Source organism: Ictidomys tridecemlineatus, chromosome 14, assembly GCF_052094955.1.
Source record: "Ictidomys tridecemlineatus isolate mIctTri1 chromosome 14, mIctTri1.hap1, whole genome shotgun sequence".
NCBI classification, from domain to species: Eukaryota; Metazoa; Chordata; class Mammalia; order Rodentia; family Sciuridae; genus Ictidomys; species Ictidomys tridecemlineatus.
Window position 1 is genome coordinate 35,585,598 of NC_135490.1, and position 25,691 is coordinate 35,611,288.

General features: G+C 34.7%; 1 protein-coding gene across 7 annotated transcripts in view; it reads right to left on the reverse strand.

Annotated features, from left to right (window-relative positions):
* Fat1 (FAT atypical cadherin 1) overlaps positions 1-25,691 on the reverse strand; it is a 123,984-nt gene that overhangs the window by 63,408 nt on the left and 34,885 nt on the right. For all 7 annotated transcript variants that reach the window (XR_013430320.1, XM_021729024.3, XM_040294835.2 and 4 more), the window contains exon 3: positions 3,358-3,672. Coding sequence is in view for 6 of the 7 variants with exons in the window: in XM_021729024.3 (XP_021584699.2) it covers positions 3,358-3,672 (315 nt within the window). In the remaining variant the exon portion in view is untranslated. The remainder of the gene's footprint in view (positions 1-3,357; positions 3,673-25,691) is intronic.

Consider the following 25,691-nt stretch of genomic DNA (forward strand, 5'->3'; position numbering starts at 1 on the left):
AATTTTGAGACAGGAATTTATGATTGAACTTGAGATGGAACCTGCAATTTTCTTGCCTCAGGCTCAAAAGTCACTGGGATTACAGGCATGTGACACCATGCCCAGCAGCTATGGCAGTTTTTCTAAAAATGACTCTTAACTACTCTGCACACAGAAACACAGAATGCGCATCACTAATCACAATATCTAAGGACCTGAAGTCCATTTTCCCAAGATACCAGAAGAAAAGTCTTTTACTGTGGCCCAGATCTCTGGATTTCCAGCCCAGTGATTTTCTCACTCAGGCATTAATTATTAAGTAACATGACTACAGGTCTCCAGGTTGGGTTTGGGTCAGTAAATCACGACGGACTTCTACCAGTCTGTCTTTCATCACTTTCCACAAACTAGCCCATTTTACTCCTCTATTAAAAATAATCTACTAAAACTGTCAGCTTTAAAGGTTTTGAGGAAGATGAGGCATCGAGGCTTTGGACCCTAAGAATCTGCTTAAATTTTCTGCTGAGTTGGGGGAACAGATCATTTTAAAACAGATCTCCTGAAGCCGTATGTACTGTATTTTCTAATAATGCCCATGCTAAATTATGGGTATTTTTTTTTTTAATCTTTAGAGACTAGGTGATTTGTGCAAAGATTAGACTTCTTTACTAAATATATCGTTTACAAAATACTTCATAACAAATATTTCTGTGTACTAACTATATTCTCCACTAATATCTGCCTTCAAGTCATAAAAATATAAAACTTCTCAGTATATGTAGATGAATTTTCTCCTGCTATCCTGCTAGCAGGATCCATGTACTTCCCACCCAGTGGGTAAGAGATGGTTTGAATTCTCAGAGAGGTTATTCTTGCTGAAGATAGGAAAGAGTACAGAAGTCTCCACAGACCTCTGAAGAATTGTCAGAGGAGAGCCTTAACAGGAGTAGCAATGCCATATCAATCAGGGTTCTACAACAAGACATAACACTACAGTAGTGATATTATTTCAGAGGCCAGGCGGAGAAATAACCCAAGTTTCAAGGCTCCCCACAATAACTGTAATCTATACAATTCCCTTAAGTTTCTTTTTTCTCCTTCTCCTGATATAAATGATACCCCAACCTATAGTATTTGCTCAAATAATCAAAAGGACATTTAGTCCTTGCTCCCTTGTCTTTTTGAAGGAGACTTAATCTAAAAAAGAGAGACAGAAGACATAAAAATTTGGAAATATTTTTGTAAGTTGAATTCATCAAATAATTTTAAAATAGGGATGGTTACACATTCCTGAATTATCATTTCAAGGCTTTTATTTCTAGATTCTCCCTCTCAACGCTGTAACCACCACCTCCTTCCAGACATACTTTCTGGACCCTGAATTCCTCCTCCAAAATTCTTCTAAACTTCTAACTTTCTTCTTTTTTCTAACAAGGCCTTCTAAAATTTTAGCTCTTAGTTCTTAGATCTTTTTCACCAAAAAAAAAAAAAAAGGAGAATGAACTTAGTTACTGTCTGTGCAGTAAAAACATATAACCACACTGCTAAAACAAGCCTTGTATTAATCATTTACAAAGGCTGTTTCAAGCTTGGCAGGTTCTAGTCTTAATTCCAGCCTTTTTTCTTGGGCTTATGGTCCTGACTCTACTCCCAATGCTTCCCTATAGAAAAACTCTTCAGATCCTGAATATTTCACTTTTATATAATTAAATTCCAATAAGGCTCAAAGAGGCTTAATAATCAATTATCATTTTCTAAGAATCCAAACTCTGTTAAAGGAACATACTAGAATCTGCCCAAAGGGCTAGAAGATAATTGCTCCAAAGCAAAACATATATAATACTTTTAAATAGTTCTGAAACTTATGTTTACTTTTAATAATAAAAAAAGTGTTTACAAATATCAGATTGAAATATGCTGACAAGTTTACAAACTCAGATTGAACTATGATGACAAGTTTACAAACTAACATTTTAACATACTTTTCAAGAGACAAAATACTATATACATAGATGATCTCTATCAGGATCTTTCAACTAGCATTTGCTACAGAGGTCTTAAACTTGCCCTTCTTTCAACCTTAAGAATTGATTTCTTTTAAGTTGAAAAGAAAATGAGAAATAAGAATGAAACTAAAGAGGGGGAGGTGGATAATGAAGACGGGCAAGGAACAGAAGGATGCTACTTCCTTAATTTTGATGTTTGTGTATTATTTCCCTGACATTTCAAATACACAATCCAGTAACTGGACAGGCCAATTACCCTAGAGTAATATAAGACAGGATAAACAAAGGCAAGCTAGAGGTATATAAATCTTGCTCTTCAAAGTTTTTCTGTTTATTAAATGTTACCAACAAGTACTAACTATACAACATCTCCATCAAGGCCAATAATTTATTTTTCTCCAAATAAACTATCCTCTAAATATCATATAATAGTTATTTTAAATGATCAATAAATCAAAATGTTCTACCCTCACATATGAAGTTTTCATCCAAAAAATGAAAACTTAAGTTTTTTACTACCCAAATAATAACCACCTTGAATATCTTATGAAATAATACAAAAGAGACCTAAGAACTAAGAAAAAAAAAAAAGCAAAATACATTGTCAAATGTAAAAGAGCAAAGATTGTAGTTCACAAGGATTCGGGAAGAGTACTTGGGGGTCATAGAACTATCCCCTTAAGCAGGAGGTCACAGACATTGAAGAGAAGAGTTAGGAGTTAAAGGTCAGAGGGAATTCTTCAAGGAAGTAACCATTTCCGATCTGAAAACTGCTTAATCCTAACCCCCTTCTGCCTAAAGAGTTAAAGGTACTACTCCACAGGAAAAATTTAAAACAATATTTAAAAACTAGTGAGTTTTGAAATAAATTCTTCCAATATTCTTTACAAAAAGGGGAACTATGAAAATTCAAGGAGCTGGGGCTGCGGCTCAGCAGTAGCGCACTTGCCTAGCACGTGTGAGGTACTAGGTTCGATTCTGAGCACCGAATATAAATAAATAAAACAAGTCTATCAACAACTAAAAAAATATTAAAGAAAATTCAAATACTCAGTAACATAATGTGCTGTAAAATTACAACACTCATTCAGGAACTACTACTGAGATAATAATATTTGTTTTTTAGCCTCAAAGTCAAGTCTGTTATTAAGAATTATCATAAAATAGCTTTATAAAACTCCAAAGTTTTAAAAAAAAAAAGACATCTGGAAATAATTTTAGCTGATAATAAAGGTTTGTCTTGAATAATTTGAAAGAGAATGATTTACCAAAACCAAAGAAAAGTATGCAACAGATAAATGTTAATTCTTAATTTCCTCAACACGAAGAGAGAATACACATAAACATGTCATGTAACAGTATTAACACATACCTGTTTTAGGATGTATTGAAAAGAATCCTTGTGGATTTCCACTTGTAATTTTGTATGTGAGCTTGTCATCAGAGCTAGAATCTGGATCAAATGCCTCAATTTGGACCACAGGTATATCCTTGGGAGAATTTTCCATTATCTCTGGATAATAGACAGGCTCTGATGTCTGTGGTGCATTATCGTTGACATCCTCAACCTCTATGTAGATCTCTATAAATGATGAAAGAGGCACGACACCCTGATCAGTTGCATAGACTGTTAGCCAGTAATGGGAGGTCGATTCACGGTCCAGTCGATCTGAAGTCTCTATGACACCTACAGAAAAAGAAGAAAAATGTAAGGTGTCATGCCAAGAACAACAAAAAATGCCACTTTGGGAAAGTGTCAACCTACAAATGATTTATTACATGTCCTTCTTAGTTGCACAACCTTAAGCAAGTTATTTCATCTCTGTGCTTCAATTTCCTTTCCTATTGAATGGAGATAACAGCACATTCCTAATAGGCTGATTAAGTGAACTATACATATGAAATGATTAAACAATGTGTGTTACATAATGTGCAACAGAAAACTATGTTATTATTAGAATCAGGTATCACTCACCACATGGAGCAGTTTAAAAAGTATTATCTAAGTCTCTAAACAACCTCATGAAATGCGCACTAAGAGATCATCTAAAGGCCAGTATTTTGTTTTGTCAAAGATGAGAGTTATGATTATTTGAGATGTATTGACTTTCCTAGAGGTTAATCAAAAAATCAGGATAAAACCAGAGCTATGGCTCAGATCCAAGTCCCACAGCCTACTATGCCCTGCTCCCTAGTCTGTATTCACTTGACCACTGCCACAGTCTATGGAAAAAGATTGGGAGCACACTCCTCTAGACATCTTTATCTGACTTACACACCCCTTTTAAGTAGTTAAGAAAAGAGAGTAAACTGTCTCTTGTGTCCTCAAATTCTTCCATTTCTTTAAATTACCAAGAACTAGTGTGACACAGAAATTGCAGAAGTGTCAACCTTCTCAAATACTAGTATTTCTAGCACCTTGTACAAAAAAGCACAACAACTTCTTAAGTGAATAAACACAATACATAAATATCTTAACTGGGCTGATACAAAAAGTCCTCAATTAAGACCCAAGCTCATTTTTTTTTTAGTCAACTAGTAAGAGATGGAGTCGTGCGATTACTACTAAGAGGGTTAGAGTATCTGTATCATTTTGGCCCAGCCATGGAGACCTATGAACACCTTACTTAATCCCACAATTGCCTCCTGACAATATGATTAAAAGTGGGTATGCTGAAAAGGTATAATCTTGCCCTTTGGCTCCCCAAATATACCACATCTTTTTCTCACAGACTGATCATTCTCAACTAATGATACTTAAAGTGCTCAGTATCTCAGACCAAGTTGAACTTCAGAAATCCTTGGAGATCACTGACCTTTTCTATCCCACGCAAAATAATATAAGAAAAATAACAGATATTAAAACAGGATTTAACTCAACCAAAAATCTATAATTTTGTTTTTTAAATTGACAAAAATTATGTATACTTATTGGGTACAACATGTTTTGAAATATGTATACATTATAGAATGGCTCAATCAAGCATATGTATTACTCCACACAGTTACCATTTCTCATGGTGAGAACACTCATACCTACTCTTTTAGCAATATTCAATACAATACACTGTTATTAACTATAGTCAACATGTTTCATTTATTTTATTTAAATTTAAGCATTTGCTTATTAAGATTGTTAATACCAGAAAAAAATCACTTATATTAAATGCTAGAAACTGAACTATCCTAAGATGAGTGTTTACAGCCACTCTGAAGCACTATAATTATTTACTACTGCCTTCAATGAATCCTTTAAAACAATATAATACTTCTAGAAATATGGAACAACACCTCAGAACTAAAGAAAAAGGAGCTCATCTCTTTAGGTGGCAAACAAAGAGAAGCTCAGATATGTTTTCTCTTTAACTCAGTACCAAACATCATCTATGCATGCTCAAGTCATTCACGAAATTACTAAAATTATGTTTATGGTCTGAGAAAATAATTTGCTAGTTTCTCTTATTGATCGTGTTCATTCCAAAGGAAGTTGGGGCTCTGGGATGCTTTCTTCAAGGAAAACAGAATGCATGCGCACATGCTCCTCCTGTTCTGCTACTTCCCTAAAAACTCTGTCAAAGTCATTTGACTAGTGATCACTAGCAAATGTCAAGCAGACAAATACATGGTGATTTTCTTCACCAACTTTTAGTCATAATCCTCAAATACCTGATGATGTTTTGCACTTTTAAAAAGTGTGTACGTGTAAAAGTGATTATGGGCATTTAAAAATATAATAACCAGGGCTGGGGATGTGGCTCAAGCGGTGGCGCGCTCGCCTGGCATGCGTGCGGCCCGGGTTCAATCCTCAGCACCACATGCCAACAAAGATGTTGTGTCCGCTGAGAACTAAAAAATAAATATTAAAAATTCTCTCTATCTCTCTCTCCTCTCTCACTCTCTCTTAAAAAAAATATATATAATAACCACAGAAACAATTTTCTCAATGTTCACTATATGCCAGGTACTCTAAGTGTTTTACATGTATTGTCTTATTTAATCTTTATTTCCAACTTGCCTACATTGTGGTGCTATTAACCCCATTCCACTTAAGAAAAACTCAAGAGATGAGGAACTTCCCTGGGTCACAATAAGTGGCAAAGTTCAAATTTAGATACCACAAATCTCTGGATTTGGGTGCCAGCAAAATTCCCTGACAGTGCTATTCTTAAAAGGACAAAAGTGGAGTACAAAACAAAACTTAATATGATAACTCTGAAAATACAAGGCAACCTTCCTATTTTAGCATTCAGATAAATATGCTCATTCATATACAAGAGTTTTCTCTAGTCTCAGGTGAGGGGAAGAACGAAATCCTAAATGCAAATATATTATGGGGTTCCTAATTATAGATAAAACAGCTACTTATTTCTCCTTTCATTCTGCTTTTAGTCAGATCTGTAAGTGTCCAGATAAAAGATGACAAGGAAAGTGCCTCTCCCTATCAATTGGGCAATTGGGGGAGCACCCATACTTTTTTGTATGATCCCCTGGCCATACTCAGGTTGATTCTCAAGAGTCTCAAATAATTTCTAGATATTACTGAAGTTTTTAAAGGGGAAAACGAGGTGATTCTATTCAAATACGGGAGAAAACTAGGACTGTACTAACTAGCAACTAAAATATAAATATTAATGAGTACATTGCCCAATGTTTCTATTTCATGAATTCCTGGACTCTGCAGAGTTTAGAATCCAGATGGATGTACCTCATTAGTCAAGGGTTCATCAGAATCTAAACCCTTCTTTACAGGAGTCCCGAGGAGTCATGAAGGCCGCCGTCTATAGAGTCTTAACTAAAAGCAATGTTTATTCTTTAAGTCACTGTAAGTTGCTATTCCTACATTTTATCATTCTCCTTTTACCAGACCTTCCTAAAGACGCAACTAGCATTTATAGATTAGAGATGGATTTCTTCTAACTTTAACAATTACCTTAATTCAATAAAAAGAAACAATTTGAAGTTTCCATGGTGAAAAATTCTAATTAGTACAATTAACAAAGAGAAAAACAAAACTAAAACTAAAGCCTTTTAATCATCACTGGATGTGAAACAAACTGCTGCCTTCATTTTCAAGACTCTATCTCATCTCCTACTTCTCTTAATACATAATTGCCAATTAGCTTTCAATAATTATGTTTTTGTATATTGGGTTATAAATTCACTTTTCCTGTAAAAAAAAGAAATCAACAAGAAATACAGATGTTTTTCCTGAGCAATACTCAAAATGGTATTTCATATTTGGGTACATATAAACATCCACCTGTAAACTCTTTTCCCTCCTACCTTCAAACCTCTCTCCCTCTTTCAGCTTCCTTCCTTCTCAGCCACCTCTGCTCATCTTCTCTAATTCCTCTTTTACTCTGAGATAGCAATATGGTAACTAGAGGACAGTAAGGCCCAGCTGTCAAAAGACAGAAGTGGAAAGCCGAGGCTTTTCACAGAAATCTTTCCAACCAGATGCAAAGAGGACCAAAGCCAGGGAGAAGGACATCAAACACCTTTCCTATTAGAAGATTATAATACAAAAGCAGGGCAATATGGTAAAGATGTATATTTTGAGCACAGGAGACAAGTTTAGACATGCTTGCTATGTGTACCACCTAGCAGTATTACCCTTTACTTCAATGAAGCATTACAGAAAAAATAAATGCCTGACTTTCTAACCTAAGAATACAATAGAGGCATTTTTTTAAAAGTTGTTAAGTAGCTGAAAAATTTGAAAGAAGCCGGAAATGTGTAGCTATTAAGTAAAAATATTTATCATTCCAATCATATTCCCCGGGATTTCAAAACCACCACCAGATGTCACTATGGAAACTGATTTTAAACATGCACACAGTGAACAACTAGACCAAAGGGTGAGTGAAAACAAACAGAAAAAGAAAATTCCATGAAATTTCTAAAAGAATTTGACAAATATGGTTCAAAATGTATGTCTATGTCAAAAATTTCTTCCTGAAGAAACTCATTATGTCTATATAATTAATTGAAAAGGTACTGATGTTACCTTCCCATAGTCTAATTATTCAATATTTATAGGGTACAACAGAAGAGGCTTAAGCCAATTGGTCAAAGAGTTAATAAAGTTTTCCAAAATTATCAATTTTTCCATTGATAGCTGATGTTGCTGTTAATTCAAATACTGTCTTTGAATAGGAAAAACAGCATTCCCACCAACTGACACAGGTGGAGCAAGATGCTTTCAACATGGTTGTTCTTAAAATAAAAATTCCAATAGTTACTATATCTGCCAAAAGTAATTCAAGCGATTTCTTCCTGGAATTTTCCTACTTTCTTTACAGGCCTTAGCCCCTATTAAGGTCTAATGTTGTTATTTTTGATTCTTTAGTTAGTACAACTCAAAAATATTTGTAACCAGCAATGAGCTGGACACAATAATTTGCAATTTCAACTCTCCTTTCTGATATACCATGTCACATACATTTCTTAAAATTGTGTGTTGGGGGGGTAGTTTTACATTACTATAACAAAATACCTGAAATAATCAACTTTAAAGGAAAGGTTTATTTGGGCTCACAGTTTTGGAGGTGTCAGTTTGAGGTCGACTGGCACCACTGTGATGGACCTCTGGTAGCACACAATATCATGGTGGGAATGCATTGCAGAGAAGACTGTTTACTTTTTAGTAGCCAAGAGGAGAAAAAGAGGAAGGGGTAAGGTCCCCAATATGCCCTTCAAGGGCACACCTCCCATGACATAACTTTCACTCACAGGACACTATCTCTTTAACGTCTTCTAATAACAAGCTGGGAACTAAACCTTTAACTCATGGACCTTTGGGGAATATTTATCCAAGCCACAGCATTCAGAAAAGAAACTTAAGGCAGCAACTGTATGAAAAGCTGCTTTAGTCAATCACAAGAAAAAACTAAATGTAAAATACAGTTTTTTACAATATTTTCCCTAAAGGCAACAATGGACTGGTGACAATTGTTTTCTCTCACCATGAAGAGAATAACTGTCTTAGAAACAAGTGACTTTTCAAATATACAAAGCACTACACACTCAAAAAGAACAGAAATACTATCAATGCACTGGAGATAATTTGTCTACAACAAATGGTTCTTCAATTTTTTTCTGATGATTATGGAAATCAGAAGTCCACAAACTGTCATATTTAATATTGGGCTGCTGAAAGACATTCATTCTTCCTTAAATTAAAATTTAAAAGGAGACTATATGCTCTTTATTTGAACGTAAACTCTTTGAAGGCAGAGATGTTATGCTTTGCTCAGGGCCTTGTATATTGTGTGTACTTAATAGGCATGTGTTGAAAACGTATGTTTATTAAACACAAGGAAGGTATAACAAACAGAGCTGAGTGAAGTCTAAGACATGACAATTAAATACAATGTGGGATCCTGGGCCACAGATGGTATATTAGGTTTAAAAAAAAAAAAAAAGAGAGAGAGAGAGAGAAACCTGGATAAATTGTGTTAATAAATCAGTGTTAACAACAGAGAAAACTGTGTAAAGAGTAGAGAAAATCTATGGGAACTTTTTCTGCTCAATTTTTCTGTAAATTTTTTAAAGGATGTCTATCAGAGCTCATAATATATAAATTAATTTTCTTAAATGTAAAAAATTATTTGAACTTAAATTTTTTGTCACTTTCATTAAATAGCAGGTGTAGACAAGATAATGTTGTTAATATTTCCATACCTTGATACACTGGCAGAACCTAATGTGTATGTAAGATATCTTATGTTAGGACTAAATATTTAAGTGGCAAGCTAGTTTTTAAAAGTATGTGTATGTATGTGTTTGCTTATATCTGCATTTTAACTTGTAAGTTAATTGTAAAGTAAGAAAAAAGTATGCTTTAATTGTCTTGATAAAAATGAGCAAGGGTGTAAAATGGGTTTCTTGATATTAAAAGCAAAATTTCTGAAATTTAACTCCTTTTTGAAATGCTATGCTAAGTGCATAGGCATTATTAACCAGTAAGTCAAAACCATTGACTTCTTTTAGAAGTATCAGTATAGTGGACATGTGTTATGTATGTATAATGTGTGTGTATCTAATGTTCTTGCCTGAGTCTGCCATCAGTCAGCAAAGCTATGCTGCTATTAACCAAGAGGAGGAAGAAAAATAACAGAATGTGTCAGGTTGAAGGGATTTGTTATAGTTTACATCTGGAATGTCCCTAAAATCCCACATGTTGAAGCACAGTCCCCAATACAGCAAGATTCAGAGTCAGAGGCAGGATTTTTAGGCAGTGATTACAACTCTGCCCTTATCAGTAGATTAATCCAACAAATGGATTAATCCATTGATGGCTGCATGTACTAATGGGAAATGAAACCTAGTTGGACGAAGTATGTCATTGGGGCCACAGCCTAGGACCCTATGGGTCCCTGCTCCCTTACTGTCTTTCTCTGCTTTCTGGTTGCCATGAACTGAGAGCCTTCCTCCACCATGTCATTCCACCATGTTTTGCTTCACCTTGCGCCCAGTGCAGTGGAGTTGGCTGATTACGAACTGAACCTCTGAAACTCTTGAGCCCCAAATAAACTTTTCCTCCTCTAAATTCTTCTAGCCAGGTATTTTGTTGACAGCCATGAAGAGCTGACACAACACTTAAAAGAGTCTACACTGGCTATTCACTCCTTTTTGTCAGGGAATGACACAAAGGAATTATTTTCAGTACCATGTAAAAATTTTGAAGTTTTACTTGAAGTGTATTTTTTATATCAGTGGTATCAGCCATAAAATTATGAGAAAAACATGATAGTCTTATAGCTAAAGACTGATTTTTTATGGTCTATTTTGCAAAGAGAATAAAAACAAACTTCAGTACTTTTAAAAACAGAATAACCTATGTGTTTAAATAAATAAAAAATTAACTTCTTGAGATCACATAAATATGGTAAATATTTTGATAATTAGAAAACAAACATGTCAAAGTAAGTAAGAGAAAGTAAGTAAGCGAAGCTGTATTTTTCATAGGCCAAGCAAACGGCTCAGCAATATAACAATATACTGCAGAACTCTCCCTACCCTCTTATACCAACAATCACAATATTATATCATTTCTACCTATCATTTCACAATATTCTATCATTTCTATCCAGCCTAACTGAAGACATGTTACTGATTACCACAACCCAATCTTTAAAAACCAGTAACGGGTCATGAGTGTCATTTTTTAGAAGGCATCTGTGTATGCAGACAGAGCAAACCCAATGAACTAATAATGGTGGTGATGATGATGGTGTAACAATGGCATATACATACACAGCACTTATAACCTCCACACAGCATTTTAAGTTCTTCTTATGTTAACTCATGCACTCCTGCAGCAAGTAGATAAATAATCAACCCCATTTCACAGAAGAGGAAGTCAAGAGAGTGTAAATAACTTGTCCAAAGTCACAATTTTTTACAGGTAGAAGTGGGATTCAATCTCAAAAAGAATTAGATAATCATGCTAAGTATCTGCAAATCTCTAGCTATCCTTTAACTGTAGGAAAGCTTAAGGGGAAAGGAGAAACTGAACATAACTCACAAATTTCACCAGACACGTTCTGACATCAGTAGAATGCAAAAATATAGTGTCCAAGGGAAACAGTATTCCACCAGTATACAGGGAATACTGTTTTCCCTGTATTCCTAACTCTTGGGAACCTAGGCAGAGCAGCACATTCTATAATTTCAGGTTTAATCAATGATGGCACATATACATAGCTTTTGCAAAAGGAAATATGTGCAGTAACTACACAGAAGAATGTCAGTGATATCTAATTGGAGTAAAAAACAAATCTGTAAAAAATATTTCAGACTATGTTTGGGGAAAAAAAATTTAATGATACACACAAACACATAAATGATGTGTGAGACGATTAGAGGATAACAAAGAAAAGCAGTACAGTGAACTAAAATATGCTGTAGAACCTGTTGATTTCTTTAGCAATGGATTTTAAAATACATGAACAAAACAGTGAAACAGAAATAACCAGCAGTCCTTGAAAAGTTTTGTTAGTAGGACCTTCTTATCCTTTTGTCCCCTGTAGCTTAGATACACATTCTTTTTCAAAAAATAAATTTTACTATTTATATTTAAGGTACATAAACAATGTTATGGAAAATATATAGATAGCAAAAAGGTTACTACAGTGAAGTAAATCAACCTGTCATCTCACATAATTACTCATTTTTTGTTTGTTTTCATGGTAAGATCAGTTAAAACCTACTCATTAACATGAAATCTGAAAATATACAATTTTGCTGGGAATAGTGGCATACATCTGTAATCCCAGAGGCTTAGGAGGCTGAGCAGGAGGATAGTGAGTTCAAAGCCCCTTCCAGAAACAGCAAGGCACTAAGCAACTCAGCAAGACCTTGTCTCTAAATAAAATAGGGCTAGGATGTGGCTCAGTAGTAAAGTGCCCTTGAGTTCAATCCATAGTACACCCCCCATGCAAAAAAACACACAATTTTATTATCTAAATCTCATGCTGTACATCAGATCTCTAGTTTTATTCATCCCCCATATCTGCTATTTCAGATGAAATGAGAACATATGTATATACATTCGTTTCCGAGTATTTATCCCTGTTTCATTTAATCTGAGTACATGCTTAACAATGTCTATTGCAACAGCTTCAACAATTAACATTTGAAAGTATCTATATATGAATTACTTACAAAGTTTTAGATCTAGGAAATTCTATAATTATAGTGCCCAGAGTTAGGTCATAAGTATGTAGCAACTGTCAATCTTTGTTTTTTTTTTTAAAGATTGCCTTTTAAATCATTTTAATTAAGAAATACATATCTACCAACTCTCGCAATTAGAATTGTGGCAGTAACTTTAAAATTTAGCTGAGAAAGCTTTCTGACTTGCAAACTTACTAAAGCTTTTATTAATTAAGTTCATAATCAGATTTTAAGCATCACGTTTCAAAGCCCAGGGATTTCTTTAGCTTTGCGAAGAGTCATTCCCAGGGCAAGCTCTACTAAACCATGTTTTCATACTTTGTTGAGAAATGATTCCAAGTTCTGATTTCCATGTCAGAATCATTAATATTGTTAATGAGGGTTTTCATGGATAAGCTCTCTTTTTAAAGAGGATCATCCTTGGGTATTAAAAGTTATCATCTGAACACCTATTAGTTGGGTAAAACTACATAAATATGACGAGGCTTTAAAGTCATTAAAATACAAAGAAAATATTATACATAACAATGAATGTTTCTATAAGTTTATTTTAAAATTAAAGATAGAGAATTTCAATGTTGATTACTTTTCTTGCCTTTTATTTACTGGATGCATATTTAACAAATGCTTTATATATGCCATATTGTTTATTCACCATTATTCTGTAAGCGCAATGGTCTTTCCCCATTTTTCCATATTAGGAAGTAAAGATTTAGGGCTGAAAAGTAACTGGTCTAAAAAGTTACTTACCCATCATTATAACAGCGATAAATTAATCAATGAATTACCTTACCAGTTAGTCACATAAACTCTTTTTACCTAAAAGTCCCTTCAGTCTCAAAAGCTAAGTGAATTGTCTTTTAAATTTTCCAACTCTAGGAGCAAAGAAGCCAGAACCCAAAACCTGGTTAACTGGCTCCAGAGCCCACACATGACCAAGAGGGTGCTGTTCCCATGGGGTTGCAGAGCTGTCTAACTCCAAAGTCCTGGCTCTTTCCTTGTAAACCTGGGTTCCTCATAAATGCATCACTGTTAACAGGAAAGAATCAACACTATCAACCAAAATTTGCCAGTACTTTCCCGTGGTGGGAGGAATAGCATAACTGAAATTATAAATCCAAATGAAGTTATGCCAAACAAATCAACAAAGTTATCTGTGCAAGGTTCAAGACTCCCATGTGACTAAGTCTATTTAGGATTTAAAAAAAAAAAAAGTATTAAAAAAATCCAACACTGCTCTAAATTTAGAAAGTTACTATTATATTATCTCCTTATGTGAAAAAGTACTGACTAAATTCATATTAAGTGAAACATAAGGCACTACACTAATAACACTGTTTATCACTGTGAAACTATCATAACTGAGTTATGAATAGTTACTGTTATTAACTTAATACACAGAGTGGTAGGTGGTAGATCCAGAATTCTAAATCATAGGCCAGTTGTAATATTTTGTGGCAGATCAAAACTGAAGTTTTAAGGAATACCACTCTTTGGGAAAGGAATTTTAAGTGACTTTTAAAAAATCTGGTCCTCAAAACTGACATAACAGATTTTTTTAAACTGTCCCCTGTAAAATCTTCATCAACAAGGAGTTAAGGTTATTTATATACCTTGGATTTTGCTAGAAATTAATCTGAAACCTGATATTACTGATTACACCTGCTTTTATTCACTCAGCAAACACAAGCCTCCTACCATGTGCCAGGTGTAACACAGGATGTTCAAGAAATCAAGAAGGAAAAACAGGGTCTATGGAACAGACAACTAAATCAGAGTTAATTTATCCACCAGAAATTCAGGGAGAAAAGCAAAAAATGAGGCAACTGTTTTGAGAAAAACAAAATGGTATTTTAACAAAGAGTTACTTTAAATTATTTTTCATTTACTTATAAATACCTCTTAAAAGGCTAAGTACTTTCTGAGGTTGTTTCTGCCTAAATTTCATGATGCAACGTGTAACAATATGATTTTAAAAATAAATTACAACGTAATTCCATTTGTGAGAAAGAACGGGAGAAGAGGATACACACTACAAGGAATACAGGAATGAGTAAATTTTATTTTTTTTTCTTACTTAATACTTCCTAAGTATTCCAGAAGGAAAAATCAACTATCTTTCTGTCTGAACTATATAAAACTATTTTTAATAGCTTTAAATAAAAGATTAATCTAAAATGTTATAAATTAAATTTAAGAAGTTTCGGAAATGTAAAAGCAATCTTTAAAAGCTAAAAAGAGTGTAAAGGTTTTCATAAGCTGAGGAACAACTGCTTAAAGTATTTGTACTGCAAAGTATGTGCTAGCATGAAGACAAGGCACTATTCAGCGATTAAAATGTCAGTTGAAATGACTAAGCCTCATGCCAAGCTCCTAAAGCTCTCCCTTGCTAACTAAGGAATGGAATGAGCTTCCTTCTGCTACAGTCAAGTATTAACATGGGGTCACTGTCTACACAGAGCTCGTTCCCAAAGAGACAGTTGTCTCCAGAGTCCTAGAATGCACAAGGTTGGCAGAGGAGCTAAGGTTTGTTTAGGATCCTATAAAACAAAGTTTAAATGCAGAAAATGGCAACTATTTTTCTTAAAATAAAACTTAAGATTCATATGCAATTCAGTTATGCAAAAATGAAGGTGTGTTCTACATGTACTGAATACCAACTGAAGCAAAGAAAAATTCCATTTACTTTTTTGGTGCCTGTGGGAATAGATGCATATAACTACTACCACCCTTTCCTAACCACTCCCAAGGGGCATTTTCCTTTACTTGGCATGTACATTCTTTGAAAGATTTTTTTTTAAATTTGTTCCTTTATTAAATTCTATTTTAACCATCAAGCAATTTTGAAATTTATAAAAAAAGTATTTTGCAAACTGAAGAAAAGTAATTTAGAGGCAATATTTTCCTACTTTCAATATCTAATTTGCTGCCAAACCCAAAATCTGTTAAGAACTCAGAAACTTAGGTTATAAAAAACTAGTCATAAATTGATTCCCTGACACTGATAACTCCAGAGAACCTTTGGATATCACATTTTATGTCAAGAATCACTTCAATTAAATCAAACACTCCTAAATAATGATCCATGTAATGCCTAGACTTGATAAATTTAAGTCACACTAAAGCAAAACACCAATTTGTAATAATTTCTAACTAATCGAACTTCAGATTTTCTTATGAACAAAAGTGACATATTTATATAACTAAGGCTTTCTAGTGTAATTTTTTGAAATTACAAAAGATAAAGAACACCTGTATGTATCAGTGGATTCTAAAATTAAGAAATAAACATTCAAGGGTTAACAATCTCCTAGAATATGCAGTAAACTCTCACAAACTGAGTAATCACAACCAAGATTCCTCAATGGTAATTGTATTGGCATAGGCATAAAATACCTAATTTGTACTATTTTAAGCAACAAAACAAAACTCACCAGGATCTTTGAAACACTCTGTTCAAGTATGTAGAGAAAGACTATTGTTAATTTTTCCTTAAGACATGAAGAGATTACAGAAAATAGATTGGTGAGTCTCAAATAACTTATGTATCTACATTTAAAAAATAAAGCAAGGAACTGAAATTAGGAAAAACTAAAATTAGAATAACTGCGGTACTTCTTATATTATTCATGTTCTTAATTCCCTGCACTGAGACAAACTTGCTTTTTAATAAAGTTCTTTAACAAAATAATGAATATTTCATTGACATATGATATATTTTCATCTATAATGTTCCTAATTACTAGTAAAAGGAATAAGATACAGAATATGAAAATAAACATCCAGAGAGACACCATGTAGCCACATACATTTGAAAAGTGTACAATCAAATTAATCACTAGAAGAAACATATTCAAAAGTATATAACAATTAATTATAACATGCTGCTTGTAATTAACTAGGAAAAGGGCTACTGAAATGTATGGATCAAAGAAAATAAATAGCTACTTGACTAAAGTTGTTACGGTTGGGGTATGAGGTTCCCCAAAAAAGCTCCTGTGCTAATGCAGAAGGTGAAATGATTAGTCATAACCTACCCAGTGGATTGATCTGTTTGATGGATTAATAATTTAAATGCATTACTGGATGGTAACTATAGGTAGGTCGGGCATGGCTGAAGGAAGTGGATCACTCTGGGCATGCATTTGGTGACTGTATTTCCCTGGAGCTCCATGGCCCCTTCCATGATGTTCGGCCTTATCTTGTTCCCAGAATGATATAGTCAATAATATAGTGAATCTCTGGAACTGTGAGCCAAAATAAACGTTACCTCCTCTAAGGAGTTCTGGGGGCAGGGGGCGGAGGGAGTATTTTGATCACTGCAACAAAAAACTAACAAACACAATGGTGTAACTGGCTGAATGCGCACGACATTAAAAACATAGATCTTCCTCGATAGTCAAATAAATGGCAATAAAACGGCGGTAGTTCACATTCTGTCTTGAAAATTATGTGTGCTCTTCAAAATACTTTTTCTAAAAACAAAATACAAATTCAAAAGAGGGGAGGAAGTAGCATGGTGGTTAAAATGCTGTTGGCATTTCTAAATAAGGGCAAATATTCCTAGCTCATTACAAGATATCAGATCTATAGATTCAAAACAAAGAACACACATGATTTGTTATCGAGTCTATAGTTTTAAAAATGACCTAATTCTAAACAACTAAGTGGAAGTGTCTCTTCATTCACTCATTTACAAAAGAGGTGGTGGTGGTGGGGGGGGGAATCACATTTTCCCTCCCAATTTTAGTACAATGGATGACATGCTATAACAAACCATTTTGTTAAAATCTGAAATTTTAAAAAAAAAGGTATCATTTAAATGATCGTTTTAATTTGATAAATTTTCAATAAACCATAATTCAAAGACCTAATAAACTACGCTACTCACTGTGAACTAAAGTCATTAATAGAGAATAATATATAAATATTTATATACACACACAGATATACATAAATGATCTCACTATATAATTAGAAAAGAAAAAGAAAATAAGTTTGTAAATTTGTAGCCTCAAAATAAACTTAACCAAATATTGACAGAATTTAAAGATGTTCACTTTACAAACATATTTGAAATACCGCTGGCACCCTCATAGTTTTAAAATTGTCAAATTAATCTGTTTAAAAGAAGAACTATGCAAAGAGGCAACTAATAATAAGAGGGAAAGGCTAGGACATCTTTAAAAGACCCGATGTGCCTTACGAAGGTAAATACAACAACTTCAAAGACTAAGAATACAGTACACATAGTAACAGTCAAGAACTATGAATATCGCTAAATTTACATTTGTACTTGTTAACATAAAAACACTGAACATACTTCCTTTACACATTATCACTTCCACAATAGTCCTCTCTTTTTCCACCTCCCCCCTAGAAGAAAGCAACTAACATACCCTCCCAAATACCTTTCCAGGGAACTTATAGGAGGTGACCTCCTATGTGAACAAACCCAAGATAACCTCTAAAGTGTGGCATCCAGTTATCTTAAATGACCAAATCAAAGCGTGAGGAGTGGGGGGATTAAAACTAGTCCAACCCTCTAATTTTAAAGATAAGGAAGCCAAAGTCTAAAGGGTAAATGACTGGTTTATTAGCTTGCAGAACTTGAATCAAAGCTATAACTGGAACCCAAGTATCTTGAAATCCTAACCTACACAGTTCAAGCCTGGCACTCAGGACAGGGCATGTACTACACTAAACCAACTTCCACTGGGATTGAAATATGGCATTTCTGATTTGTGACAGGAATAAATGACCTCAGGAAAAGCAAGAGTCAGTGATACAGTCTCAGAATTAATACTTGCCAAGAAAATTCCAAGAAACCTTAAAAGTACTGCTGGCCCTACCTAACCATGCTATCAATGAGTCTGACTTAATCACATAACCCAATCATATTAAGTGATTATTTCATAACTAGAGAAAGAAATTAAATTTTAAAGAATCTAGGTTTTATTTTCTAAGTCAGCTACTTAAGTAAAAGTATTCGTCTTCAAACAATGTAAACAGTCATTCTTACAGCATGCCTGTTAACTGTCCCATGAACATTTTAATAAATGTGTAACTGAGAATTTATTACCTTCTGTAAGACTTGGTTCCCTCATGTATAAAAGTGGAAAACGCATATGGATTAAGTAAGTAGTTTAAAAATAAAAGTTATTACTACTGAGTTTCCTGATGTTTGAGAAATTAAAGCAAAACCAAAATTTAGAAAGAGTCTTAAAGAAATGTGATACCTTAATCCCTAACCTTTATATTTAGAAGGATGTTATTATCACTGTAGAAAGAAAACTAGTTAATAGAATCCATTGTAAAAGTAGTGTTTCAAACTTAACCATTAGAATCACTTAAAGACTAGGTGACTCTCACTTGAAGACTAGTGACTTGTGCCTCTCATTTATAACAAAGACAAGTGGCCAGCACTCTCGGTGCTCTGAATTGAAATGGGAAGATACACGCAAAACAAAAGAAAAATTCAATTAATATTAAAAAATATTCAATGTACACAGCATCAATGCTGCTCAAATGGGAGTTGAGGGGCATCATAAGCTATGCTCTCTGCTCAATGAAATACAAAGCTAGTTTTATTAGACTATTATGTCTTCTTTTAAATATGAAATGATTATTAAAACTAGGGAAAGTAAAATTAAAAATCTGTGAGAAAAAGAAAGAACATTAGTCTAACTTTGCTTTTGATACTCTCTCCATTTATTTTCATCAAATGTAGTCACAAATGATTTTAATCATTTATTTTCAGAAGTAGTTACAGCTTTATAAGCTAAAACTAAGCAAATTCAATAGAAGTTATTCCTAGAATGTACTACGATTACTAAAAAAAATAAATAAATAAAACTTAAAAAGTTTGACACCTATATGATAGTTAATCCTTAATCATCAAATGTACAAAATTATTAATATCACTTGGAGGAGACAGGGATATTTAGGATTTCCTTACTTGAGAAAACCTAGGTTCCTACCCAGGTGAGAGAATGCACCTTAAGAATTTATTCTGAATTACTAAAAACTTTAAATGTTTCTAACATGATTTTTTTTAAGAACTACATGCACAAAGATAGAACTCTTAGACATAGCATGCTTCTGAGAGAAAACAACTCGCTTTTCATGATTTTCTTTAAGTAGTTAAAACAGCAATCTCATCCCAAGGGTTTATATCCAAAAGAAAGTCTATTGTCACAGAGGAAAATTGGTTTGGCATACCCTCAAAACTGAAGGGAATAGTACAATAGGAGTATTTTCCTTCTTTTCTTGTCATCAGGGACGGCAGATACCACACAGGCCCCGGGAGCCAGGAATAAAGCTCAGACTAGAATACAGATTAGCAATGGACTTTGGGGACAGGAGGACAGTCAGCAGTAGGATAAAGGAGCCTGCCACAAAGCAGGGAGAGTAGGGATGATGTTGGCCCTCTCTGGAAAGTCAGGGCTGCCCCCACATAGAGGTCTGTCTGGGTAACATGGCTCCCCACTACCAAGCTGCACAATCAGCCCAATAATCCTCAAGGAGAAGTGGAGGAGCCGTAGGCCCAGGTAGGCTGGCACACAGGCGGCCAGCACAGGCCATCGCCAGCAGCACTGAACCCACCATGCCGTCACTGGTGACAACGCAGATGTCTGCCACGAAAGCCTGCTCAACACACGGTGCTGCTACAGAAGCCCCGAAGCACTGTAGCTGGAATCCCCATATCTGCAATCCCCTGACCTCAACCTTCAGCTTCCAGACCAGTGGGGAGAAGATGGAAGTGGGGCAGACCTGAATGGAAGTTTAGGTTCAAAAGTTAACCAATAGCATTCATATTTTTTCCCAAAACCTAATAAGCACAAAATTTAACCAAAAGGATGAATACTTTTCTAAAATCTGATTAGCATAAATTTGACCAAAAACACTGACCCCAAATGCTATGTGAATGCCTGGACTAGCACACTCAAGCAACCACCTTATCGGGTCCCTTCTTCCTCTGCAGGAGTTCTGTTTCCATGCACACTTCAATAAATCCTACTTTCACACTCATCCTTATCTGTGGATTTCATTCTTTGAATTCAGGAGACAAGAATCCAGAAAGAAGATATTGAGGGTGGGTTACAGAGGTCTGCCATTTAGAGCTGCAGCATGTTTCTCAGCTGCAGAGGCATGCAGATTATGCAGGACCCCCCCACACACACTTCCCCACTCCCCACCCTCCCCACATACACAAGCAGAAGTGGAAAAACTTTGGTTTCAAAGGGCTAGTTGAGAATTTCCTGCCCTGGCACTGACTGTATGCATTTTTCTACACTCACCTTTAGTCACAGCCACAGGCATCAGGATTTGGCCCCAGGCCTACCTCATTTACTTCATGTCAGGCTTTCTGCCACACGACTTTATTTGTATATTTGGGGCTACTACTCCCTGTTGTCAAAAACTGTCCTTAAATGACTAGCTTTGCATCGAATTCATTTAAGTCCTGGCTTGTATTTTAATACCTTCCTTGACCATTCAATTTAAAGGAGATGACATACATGCTGCAAAAAAAGAAAACCCACTATCACACGGATATCCAATTTCTCCACAGAACTCATAAGCTGAAATTGTGTGTGTGTGTGTTGTGTGTATCTTTCTATCTATTTGTTAATGGCTGATTCCTCTCTTCAGAAACAAAGCTTCATGAAGACCACAGCCTTGTCCACACTGTGGAATCTAAAGCACCCAGAACAGGTTCTGGCAGGGAGGAGGCAGCCAATAAACATTAATTACCTAATGAGGAAAGTGTGAATGCACTCTTCACCCAAGCCATCTTTCACCTTCTAAACTCTGAAATTCCCTCTGAAATTCCCTCAACACTTCACTTTCAAAGGCCTCTGGTAATTTCCCAAAGTCCTTATCCTTCAGGGACCCACATGGGGTCTTGAGACTGCTGAGAGCCTCATCCCATTCTCCCTTTCCACATTCTCCTTTCCCACACAGCCTCCTCCCAGGATTCTAGGCCAATTCAATAAACTGGTCCTTTGCCCTAAGGTCACAGATTCATCAAGGATCATCAGCTTTTATAGTCTGGTTCTTGTTTCTGCTTACTCTCTGCAGTTATTAATCCTCTGGGAGATCAGAGATCCCTATGAAAAATGTAAAAGTGGTTATATGACCTCAGTGACATTCCCAAAACTTCCAGAGAACTTTTTAAAATCAGAACATTGCACAAAAACCTAAAAGACTGAATTTTCCTGCCATTTCCAATACGATTGCTATTTCATTAATTCCAATGAGCTAATACATACAAGCATATAATTCACTTAGCCAAGTGACTGAAGAACAGATTGATAGTTTAGATAAAGCTACAAATATATGCTCATCTACTTTAGAGAATAAGCCAAAATTTGCCATGTTCATTATATTAAAGAATGTATTAAATTCACAAGGATTACACAGGAGCCTTACTACCCAATTAAGTCATTAAGAAATATGTATATTTAGTAATGATAAACTACATTATCTTTTTTTTTTAAAAAAAACTAGGTTATTACAGACTGAACCTCCTCTCCAATTACAACTATATCCAATTCCAGATTGAGGCTCCACTATGCACTGTTAGTCATTCCTGCTTGACACTGGTTTAGAAGGGCCAGGTCTGTGGCTATGAGAGGGAGAAACTGCTTTTGTAAATTTCCTGTTGGCTCTCATACAAGAGAGACTCATTAGCTACTGTTAACTGGGCTTCCTCACTAGGAAAATGTCTCCACCTTCCACACCTGAACATTCCAAGACACAAAAGTGAATTGACACTTGGCCCATTTTCAACAGAGTAAAACAGCTACCCAACTTTTTTAGGAAACTTTAAATAATTACCATATACTTTCCAAAGCAATCAACATTCCTCCCACAAGTGAATGACCATATGTTAATCATTAAGTTTTAGGTAACAAGAGGGGGAAAACCCACCAGCACTAATGGCAGTACTGTGAGACACTTTCAGGCAAATAATTGTGAATAGGGGGAAAAAAATTAAACAAAAATTTAGCAAGTTTAAACAAAAAGGGTGACCTCTGGATAGGATAACATATTAAACAAAGGAGGTGTGGTTTTCATTTAGTAGTCTATGTTCAGTTTTGACTAACTGGAAATGCCAATCTCTTATCATTTTGGCAACTCCTTTTATGTTCAAAATCAAGTCATGAATTCAGGAATTAAGCAGGCAAGTCCCACTTGTTCATGAAACATTGTATTTGAAAGAAAGAAAGTCAACTAGTGCCCTCCATAATCCCTTGGGCGAAAAAGGTGAAGTTTATAGTCATAGATTCAAAGCCAAAATGATAGAGGTAACTAAGGAGCACATTCCTTTCTTATCTGGCATTACTTTGATTCACTTCACCTTTCTTTCATTACAGGAAGGGCACTCCAAGGGCATTATACTATGATCAAACAAAGCATTCCAAAGCGGCAGACACTCATATTAAGGTCTTCTCACAGAGAAGGGAGAATAAGCCTAAAGTTTCATGAATGAATAAGCTGTAATGAAGCGTTTTTGTCTGTGTCTTTAAATAAAATTTCTAATAGTCTATAGTATATGGAACTGCAATCAGAGAACCTTAAATGACCACTACAATGAAGGCAATTTAAGCCAAACTCCCCCATAGGTTTCTATTAAGAACTTAAAATAAGTTCTACATTCTACTTCAAATGAAAATTCTTCATTAAGATTTTCTTAATATCACAGCAAATTTTATATCAATAAACACAGTGTGGGACTATGGACTCAACATTTCCTTTTACTACAGTTAACTTTTCCTTTGAAGGCATCTGAGAGGTTCCTTTAACTTTTCAAAGGATTTAACCAGTAAATCATTTTCCACCTGTGTAATGTTTTCTATAATAGAGGATTCTGTAATTAACATATAATTCTCATTTTCAAAAAGCCAACATGCATTTGGTGGTTATAGAAGATAGTAAGGACTTTCTGTTAACTTCCACAAGAGACTATATTTTACTCCCTTCAACAGAGTACTGTTTTCTCTATTGAAAAAGAAAACCCTGGCAGATCCTGAACTCTTGGTTCTATTTAGTTGGTTGCAACACCACAACATACTGAAGATCTGCCAATGCATTTGTAGTTGACTGCATATGACAACCTCTAAGCACCCAGGTTGTGGAAATCTGTTCAAAGAAAATCTATTGCCTTAGTTAAACGGATTGTAATGTTACCGGAAAAAAGTACCCAAGTAAATTCATCAACCTTAGATTCCTACTCTAAATCCTTTGACTCTTTGGCAATCCCTAAAGCTAGACTCAAATATCTATGGGAAGTAAGCATTTGGAAATAAAGCCCTGAAGAGCTGTAATCAACCAACTGTTCCATTAAAACAGACAACTACTGTCTGGTTTAGAAAAATAATGGATTTCTTACTTCCAGATGATTAAAGATGCATCCATTCGGGGCTGTGGCCTTTAGAATGAATCCCCACAGCACAGGAAGGCAGAAAGTCTGTGCACCATATTATTTGTGAATTTCTTCTCCACACAAATTCTGAAGAAAACGTATAAGGATTTATTTTTCCTACAAACTTCCTCCCCCCGCCTTTATCACTTTATTGGTAAATTAAGACTCTAAAGTGCAGTTCTCATGAGTTATTACAATATATAAAAATGCAATAATGAAGAAAAGAAAGGATAAATATTCGTGAATTTGTGTATGCATGTTCTTTTACCAAGGACTCAATGAAATCACCTCAGCTTACTTAACTCTCTCTAGTAACCCCTTAACATCTGGGCCTGATTTACTCAAATATAGCACTTTAACTCAATCTCAAACATCATTTTCATATTTTATTCTTGAACCTTTTGCTTAAATTACCAACTTATAACTTTATCACTTTGTTTTTTTTTTTAGTTCTCTATCCAACTATATTATGAACAGAACCCTGTCCTTTATCATTTCGTAGTCTTTTCTAAATCCTTAACATGAGTTAGTAGCTACCAAAGAACTCCTTACTGCTTGAAAACAAATCTGATAATCTGTTCTGAAACAGTCCCATGAAGATAATTTGTTTTGATTCAATCACTATACTGTTGAGTACAGTCACAGCATAGCACATTTACAAGGACCACTTTGAGAGACCTTATATTCTTGGTTTTAAAAGTCACACTTTTTAAATTTGAAAAGCTAAAACTATAAATTCATTTAAATACATGATTTATGGAATAAGCAGAGAAGAAATAATAAGCATGAGAAATGAAAAGTAAACCCCATTTTATCCCCACCCCCACAAACTAGCTGGCACATGGGAGACAGTGACTTAAATTATATATTATATATATATATATAATATATATTATATATATATATATATATATGTGTGTGTGTGTGTGTGTGTGTGTATAATATATATATAAATATAAATAACTTAAGATGCCACTGGGGAGAAAAACCTGAAAACGGGTAAGCTAAATCAGAGAACACTGCCCGTAGGTTGGTTTATAAAAAAAAAGAAACAGATTTTTCAAACACACAACCGGAGTTACAGCCACAAAATTAACAATCATCATTTCATTTATGATAGCTCCTTAATTAAGGCAACTCTTCACTTACAAAATCCATACCATTTTTGTTTTCATTTAAATCCAAATGGTCAAATATAGCACTTTAACTCAATCTCAAACATCATTTTCATATTTTCATTTAAATCCAAATGGTCAGTGGCAGCAAGAATGAAGCGAAATGAGCAAATTGCTGACAGAACCTTTATTCAGGTCCAAAATGTAGCTATTTGTATTAAAAGCTTTTAAAATTTTATACTCACTGACCCAGTAATTTTACTCCTCAAAGGTTACACTAGGGCAAGAGATACACACATGCAAGGAAACTAAAACTTAAATGTACAAAACCATATGTGATTCTTATTACAGACTATCTCTGGGATAGCATGCCATATTACTCAAAATCACACTTTTTGAGAATGCTTACACGTCAGAAAAGGCTCTGATTAAGAGGCAGTTGGCAAAACAACATGTGTAGCTTGTGTTCACTTTTTTTTTTTT